Below are 8,472 nucleotides of genomic sequence, written 5' to 3'. Positions count from 1 at the left end.
AGCTTTAATACCTGTAGCTATTAGTGATAATGTAATAATGAATCAAACGTGTGCCATTAAAGAACAGAACGGAGCATGAGAGAGAGTGTTTTATGCGGATAACCTCACTGTGATTTGGTTGGAGGACTGATGTAATTATTTTCGTTTGCTTTAATTATCCAGAAACTAACAGGAGTGACTTCAAGATAATGAACGTGTAAGCTAATGAATGAATGCCTCACGCTGTTAGTAGGAAGTCTGAGCTGTTGAGCTAACCTCCGTCCCAATGGATTACAGATAGCCTCCGTCATCATAGTGTATCTCCTGACCTCTACCACTCATCTGCTACAGCAGCTTGACCAAACATGCATAGCCTAACCATGGCACAGATGGACAGACTGTGGGATACGACCACACACACACACACACACACTCATGCACGCACGCACTGCTTTTCATTTGACATCTCAACTCCTCTCCCTCTCAAGTGAAGACAGCGTCAGTAATATGGATTTTGCTAATCTGACTATAACAGTGAGTAGGCATTGTCATGTGACTCTCCTGAACTCATCCCTGTCTGCTGGTTAATGTGTGGCTGGGAGCCGGCGTTCGCCCGGCAGCAGGTGGACGTAGTGCAGCCTCTGTCTGCTGACACACACATTACAGCTGAGACCCGTGTGCCGGGGGAAACGGACAATATCTGGTAGTTGTTTGGATAAATGGGTGTTGATGTATTGTGGAAAGTTGGGTGGCAGCATCACAGTTACATAGCATTCACCTTAGACCACTGAGCCACCAGGATGCCCATGTTTTCCCTTTATTGATGCAGTAGGAAATCACAGAAGGACACACACCAGAAGACACACAGACGATTTTAGGGGTACACTGACCATAATCAAACCACTGAATCAAAGGACCTGCTCTCTGGGTGTGTAGACGCTGCTGGGATTTAGGTTGCCGGGGCATTACGGGGATGTTGCCGGGTCATTGGATTACCTTGTAATAGATCTGGAGGAGGGCCGGTGAATCAGGCAGGAGGGGACACACAGGAAGCGGTGGCTTGTGTGTGTGTGTGTGTGTGTGTGGGGGGGGTTTAATCCTCGAGACTATCATGCTAATTCCTCCTCTGGTAGCTTGTTTACAACTTGTAAGCTAACAGGTATATTGTGGGAAACTGAAGTCATCTGCATATTGCGAGGAGTTGTTTGTTTTTCCCATTTTTATTTTCTTTTTACTTCCACTCACTCGGATCTGTTTCCTCTCTCCTCTCTCAGGTGTGAATGGCGATGACTCCCATCCTCGCTGTTTGACCATGCTGCTTGGGTAGCAAAGCCGATTGAGAGGAGCCCTCTTACTCTCCGTGCCCTCTGGACACACACACGCACACACACACACACACACACACACACACACAGACAAGCCCACCCCATTCAAGCACAACCATGTTGATCAAGGAGTACCGCATCCCCATGCCCATGAGCGTGGAGGAGTACCGTATCGCTCAGCTCTACATGATCCAGGTGAGTGGCTTGCTTCACATAACATGTTAACATCCAACACGTATGTACACAGTGATCACTTGAAGAATGTCTGTGTTTGTGTCGATGTCACGAATCCTACGCATTTTCTGTTCCACTGAAATATCACATGATGGGAACACATTTTTATATGACTGTAGATATAATCCTAAATTGAAAGAGGAGAAGCTAGGGATCAGGCGGGCTAATGACCCCAGACCACGTGTTAACATGTGAGGTGAGTTCAGGTTTGTGTGTGAGGGCGGGGCGGTCGGGCGGTCAGGGGGTCACGCTGTTGCGGAGCAGAGCGGTGGAGAACATGGTCAGAGGGTCAGAAAGGTAACGTGAGGTCCGCCACACCAGCTGGTGCTCCGTATGCCTGTGGATTGTGTTTCATTTGGGTTTTATTAACACACACACACACAAACACACACACAGGCACACATACACACACACACACACACATGCATACACTCACATGCACACTATAAATGAAATAGAAAAACCATTCGACTCAAAATTGTAATCGGGATTGCGTGATATTTCATGTCAAACCACATTGATATTTAGGTTTTCACCAATTTCTATAAATCACAAACAATAAACATGGTTAATTTTTGCAGATTTGATAGTAGATTTCATATTCCAGTCACTCATTACATTAGCCTCGTCCGTTGTGAGTTCTCCATAAATGAATAAATGACTGTGTGTGAAGGGAAAAGTGTAAAGTTATACAAGCCACAGTAAGCGTTGAGCCATCAGGCTGAGTGTTTGCCTTGGAGCCATTAGAGCTAATCCTTGTTACTGAAGCTAGTTCATCAGTTTGATATGTGCTTGTTTGATTAAGGTATTGATTGACTGATTGTTCGGTGGCGCTGTAATCATTTGTTATCATGTTTAGCGTGCCTCCCATCGAGCTGACCCAGGGCCTGTGCCAGTGAGGTTTACAAGACATGATCCTATAAAACTGATACAAGAGATGATTACCCAGTGTCTGGTCATAGTAAACAGTCTCATCTGCAGGGCCAGGAGGGATGCTGACACTGTGGCAGTAATACTATAGTGGTAATAATGTTGTTTTTGAGAAGCACTGGATCCAGTATTTTCTGCTCAATGTTTTCCTCAGTGATTCATCATTTATCTGCCCCTTCCCCGAACCGTAAGTCTTTACTGTTGACACACACAGGTGTTTCCATAGCTGTTTTTGTTTCACCTCCAGTAGGTGATGCTTTCTGCTTAAATACAGCAGAAAGAGAGAGAGAGAGGACAGCCGGTAACAAGAGATGCTTTGGTGTTAAAAACAGTTGCTCTCTCTCTCTCTCTCTGTCTCTCGCTCTCTCTCTCTCTCTCTCTCTCTCTGTCATCCGAGTGTTTTAAATGTTTCTGTGGTTGGTTTTAAACTGAGGGCAAGGAAATTGCAAGGAAAACCGCAAACTTAAGGAACGCTCAAGTAAGGGAAAATTTAAGGTAAAAGAAGGGAAAGCATAGGTTACTTCTAAGCGTCATTTATTATCTTCTCTCACAGATTCCCTCCACTGATTAATTTTGACACCCCAGACAGTGTGTTTTAGCTTTTATGGCAATTTTGGCATTTGTGTCTGTGGTGTGGGGAAGATGTATGAGAAAGTGGTTGGAAGAGAAAGATCCTAAATTAAGCAGCGAGAGGGGGCGGGTGGCAAAAGTATGGACAGGAGGATAAATGGTGCAGGAAGATTTAAAAAAAAATCCTTCAACAAACCATCTGAATCTCAGTTTTTACAATGTATTGTATGCACACACACACACACACACACACACACTGCCGGACCCCTCCTCCAGTTCAGCGTCACAGTTGAGTGCTGGCTGCCATAGCAACCGGTGACATCAGCTGCAGCATGGCAGTAGCTGCCATCATTATGTTTGTGATATGGGCGAGAGAGAGAGAGAGAGAGAGAGAGAGAGAGACATTGAAAGGGAGGGGCAGAGAGGGAGAGGGAGAGAGAGAGGAGACATGATGGTGCAGTCGGCATTGCCATGACAACGTTACACTGCCAAAATTGTGAGCTCCTCATACTGGATACAGTTTGGGTTTGTGCACATGCTGCATGTGTATGCAGCAGTCATGCAGGTTTTTACATGTGTGTTTGCCATGAATGAGCAGTTACCTCTTCATTGTTGGTAATATATCTTAATAATATACCAGCTTCTACACAATAACTACAAACGAACCAAGACTCAACCTATAACTGATGGAAATTGATGACGGTCTACTTACTGAGATGTGTTCTGTTGGTGCATTTTTTTTGTTTTTTTTGCACTTTATGCAAAGAAATGTCAGTTTACCGCTTAGATTTCTTCCATTTTTTATTTTTTTCCAGAGAGCGACTTCTCATTGGTTTATTGTTTTTTTTCACCTATAATCCAGACAGTTTGAAACATGACTGCTCTCTGTTACTGGTTTAAACTGAGAGCAAAATGGTAAAAGGGCTAACTCAGGATGTGTATGAAATGCACGAGGCCCCGGTGAGGAGTGTGTAGGCCTGCTAGGCCGGAGGATGGGAGCTGTGTGTGTGTACCCCTGGTTTATGCTAACCTTGCGGTGTCATATAAATTATTCAGGGACAGCTCAGCCCAGCAGAAACGAGACCCTCAGCAAAGCCCAGCCCATTAGAATTCCTCTGATGTTGTCCACAAAGTGTCCGCCCCGGCTAGTAGCACTCCCCAGACTGTATGTGGGCTTTGTTCTTTCTTTCTTTCACTCTTTCATTCACTCTTTCTCTCATTCTTTCGTCCTGCCTTTCCTTCTTTGTCAGCCGTTCTTCATTTCCACCCCTCCTCCTCTCTTTCTCTGTGTGACTTTTGAGAGACTCTTTGAAACTTTTCTGCCACACTTCCGCTCATTCAGACTTCTTTTTTTGCCGAACGCTGCTTTTTGTCCTTGAGTCGAATCGAAGAAGCTCGGAGGCCCCCAAATCCTCCGATTTATCTCCCTCAGACCTTCTTTTTCATTCAGTCAGCCGCTCATTTTTGTTTGCATGCCGTGTCCCTCGCCGCTGCTTTATTGCACATTCAAGGACTTCGGGAATTATTACCTTACGCTTCGAGTCTGCAACTCTCTCCTCAGCTGCTTTCCTCCGCACTTATACACTTTGGTTCCGATGCACTTATCTGAAATAGCTGCGCATCAGGAGAAAGCGCAAGCACACAATAGCCGTCATTGTGGCGATAGAAAAACCTATTTTTAACATACTCCTGTCAGAAAGGTCACTTGAGACTGCAGAATTTCCCTGAAACTTGTGTCATCCATCTTTTTACTCTCCTAATATTGATTCAGCCTTCTGCAGCTCGCTACTTGTTTGTCGGTATTGGAAGCATGGCATCTGTGAGCTGAATTTGTTAGTCTTTTTCCACTCATCTCCCTTTGTCTTTTGTGTGTTTCGCATGTTCACATGTGTCAGAGCGGGAATGACGTCAGCGGTCAGCACTCTAATGAAGTACTGACCCGATGCTGCTAGCACTCCGCCTCCTTTGTGTGTGTGTGTGTGTGTGTGTGTGTGTTTGTTTGTCTGAGTATTGATGACAGCCAAACACCAGCAGACATACAATAGCAGACGCGGCATCCTCAGTGTAGAAATGCTTCCACCTCCATGCCAGTGACATGACATATGTGTGTCAGAGTACTCCAGAGAATCTATCTGTTTTTCTAGAATATCTTATTACATTCATTTCAACAAAGAGCTGGAGAGAGTGTGTGACTCAGGATGGTGACTTCCTGTCTCTCTGCATTGTCTCCGTTTTGTTCGAGTAATGCTCCAGCAGATACTCGCTCTTTGGCGTCCTCGTCTCTAAGATGCGTGTCATTTACAGAGATCTGTGATGCGGAGAGGATGCGGAGGAGAGGGGAGGGGAGGGGAGGGGAGGGGAGGGGAGGGGAGGGGAGGTAATTTAAGGCCCTTCGCCTCCTCTCCTAAATTACATTACCTGCTAGATTACAGCAATTTTCCAGCTGTTTGCCTCCTCCGACCTTCATTACTGATACCACCTCCCTAAAGTCATCGGGAGGTAGAGCTCCATGTTCAGTCTGAGCTTTCATTCTTGACCCGCTACTGCTGCTCATAATGATCATGACAATTCCCATTCACATAGTGCTTTTCCTTGTCCCGAAGCGCTTTACATAGGAGAAGACTGAATCAGTGTATCATTCATCCCTTTGATACACCACAATGTCTGTGGTCCTGTGACAGTCATCGCACTCACTCAGCTGTGAGATCATTTCAGATTCAGGGGTAAAGCTTAGCATGCATACAGAGAAACTAGCAAGATGCAATGCTGTATTAAAGCATTGTTATCGTAGACATCATTCAGTTTGTGAAGAGATGTAATTTGGGGCCAGGTGTATAAAAATGGACTGAGACTTAGACTTAGACATGAATTAAGCTTTTAGTCAGACTTAATATTGACATGTAAAAGCACCTGTTCCATCCTCAGTGTGTGTCTGTGCGATAGGTCTGCACACAAATCAACAGGTAGCAAATAGGCTTGAAGAAAAGCTAAACGAACTGCTAATCTCTTATTCAATATTTTCTATTATTAAATATTTCTCACTCCATTCCATTCAAAATGATGACCTGTCTGATCAATAGTTGATCAACCCAGTTTGGGGTCAATTCATTCTCAAACTAATCCAAAAGATAAACTGAAGATCATTTTAGTTGGTTGTTGGTGGAGACAATCGCTCTCCTAGATCACATACTCCAGGTTGAATCTATGTTGCCAACATCTAAACCCTCCATGTGCTTTGCCATGTGCTGCGGTTGGGCGCTACAGCCCAGACGGCTGCGGCAGTCTAAATGGAGAACCTCTTAAGGGGAAGTGGTGTGTTTGTGAACTAAGATGTAATCCCCGGCTCCCTCTGAGGAGCAGCAGGCTAATACACGGCTCTGGCTTACAGGATCTGTGTGGTTCAACCATCTGCTGCCTCTAACTGGAGATGCTGGGGAGAAGTCTTTCATTTTGCCTGTTCTACTCACTGACTCTGACTGTAAAAAAAAACTTTTTTTAAACACACTGATCCTGGTAGCAGCCATTTCTGTAACCATGTAAGGGGAGTAGAGTGTATGATAATCATAGCAGAATAATATTGATTACTGCAGTAACAGTGAGTCTGCCTCAGCTGACTTTACTGCCTCATATCAGTACAAAATACATCACAGAGCTGGGATGAGAGAAAAATAAGAGGCAAAGCGAGTTGCTTATGAAGTAAGAGTGTTTGAACTAAGAAGAAGAAAAAGTACTACTGTATAATAAGGGGTGGAAAGCAAGTGAAAGAAAGAAAGAGGAGAAATGCGGACAGTTTTTACATGTGGCAGCTGTTTTCCTCCTTACTCAGCACTTTGCCTCTGTGGCGTCATCCATCCAGCTTTGTGATGGAAATGGAAATTGATATTTTTCTATTTGTGTGTGTGTGTGTGTGTGTGTGTGTGAGAGAGAGAGAGAGAGGAAGTGAGACATACTTCATGGTTTCCCCAAACACAATTGAAATACCTCTCAGCCTCATTACACAACACATTTTGTAAAATAATGTCGCAAATTTCAGACATGGACGACGCAAGATGGATTTCAGATAATGTAAACATGGGTTCCCCCCCCCCCCTATCGGATAAATCTGATCTTGAGCACGTCCCTCTCCTCTCTCCCTCTCTCCCTCCCTCCCTCTGTCCCGTCATCTTCCTGTCGCCCTGCAGAAGAAGAGCCGAGAGGAGAGCTGCGGCGAGGGCAGCGGGGTGGAGATCCTGGAGAATAAGCCCTACGAGGACGGCCCCGGAGGCTTGGGCCAGTACACACACAAGGTCTACCACATCGGCAAACACATCCCGTCCTGGTTCTGTTCCATTCTGCCCCAAGCTGCCCTCCGAGTGGAAGAGGAGTCCTGGAACGCTTACCCCTATACACGAACCCGGTGAGAGAATTACACAAAGTGTCCCGACACACTCAGACACATTTAAGAACATCTTAATAAACATATCTTTTTGAAAAACTAATGAATGGTTATTCAGACTTGAAGGAATACAACAAGTTTTGGGGAGATTTGGCCTGTTGGTGGACTTAGGGATGAGAACATAGTTTGCCTCACTGTTCCGTGCAAAGACTTAAGTAAACACTATTGTCATAATCTGGCCTGTGAGCGAAAAATGAAGAAATTTATTACAAAGTCAATAAACGAACAGCTTTGATGGGGTGTGAAAGTCAGTCACGTCAGTGGTGTGGGTGAGTGCGTGTGTGCAGAGTGTGGTGGAGGGGTGTTGCAGGATGGGAAAACAAAAGAACAATGCAGAAGCCGACGCCAACGCCACACAAAACCGAAAGGGTGTCTGCGCGGGGGGAGAGGGAGTCCAACGGGATGGCACGGACTCTTCGGCAGCCCACGGGCCGAGGTGCTCCCGATCTAGCCGATGCCCCCCCCCACCCCCCGCTCCACCCACCAGGCACCTGCAGGGAGACAGAGAACAGCAACAGCATGCACCGACAGAGAGAGCGGGGGACGACGCACTGAGTGGAATGATAGTGGGCGACAAGCGTTATCCAAAGTAACAAGACTGACCTTTTTAGTAATAAAGCTGTTCGTGCTTTTTACTGTATTCATCCACTGTTGCCAACTTGGCAACTTTGTTGCTAGATGTAGCAACTTTTCAGACCCCCCTGGCGACTTTATATCTGGAAAACGACCAGCAACAAATCTCGCTACTCTTTCGGACCATGGGGAACAAGGTTAATGTGTTGACTCCTAAACAGTTGGCGACAAATTGGTATGGCTGATGCCGATGCACATAAATTACTTACTTGCTTGTTTAATCCAAAGAGGTCTGATTCACAGCACTTCCCACAGAGTAGCTCCTCTGGGGGGCTGTAGCAAAAATATGCAGATGCAAATTAGCGTATGACATCATCTGGCCACTTTCTAGTGACTTTATGAACAGCCAATAGCTACTTTCCTTGG

General features: G+C 45.5%; 1 protein-coding gene across 4 annotated transcripts in view; it reads left to right on the top strand.

Moving 5' to 3' along the window:
• The first annotated feature begins 1,395 nt into the window (after positions 1 to 1,395).
• The window catches only part of pitpnm2 (phosphatidylinositol transfer protein, membrane-associated 2), a 22,496-nt gene continuing 15,419 nt past the window's right edge, over positions 1,396 to 8,472 (top strand). For all 4 annotated transcript variants that reach the window (XM_071898154.2, XM_071898162.2, XM_071898135.2 and 1 more), the window contains exons 1-2: positions 1,396 to 1,499; positions 7,220 to 7,434. In XM_071898154.2, coding sequence (XP_071754255.1) covers positions 1,422 to 1,499; positions 7,220 to 7,434 — 293 coding nt within the window. In that variant the 5' untranslated portion in view covers positions 1,396 to 1,421. The remainder of the gene's footprint in view (positions 1,500 to 7,219; positions 7,435 to 8,472) is intronic.

This window comes from Centroberyx gerrardi, chromosome 2 (genome assembly GCF_048128805.1).
Source record: "Centroberyx gerrardi isolate f3 chromosome 2, fCenGer3.hap1.cur.20231027, whole genome shotgun sequence".
Lineage (NCBI taxonomy): Eukaryota > Metazoa > Chordata > Actinopteri > Beryciformes > Berycidae > Centroberyx > Centroberyx gerrardi.
Note: the sequence above shows the minus strand (reverse complement) of the source record. Positions and strands in the feature narration are given on the sequence as shown.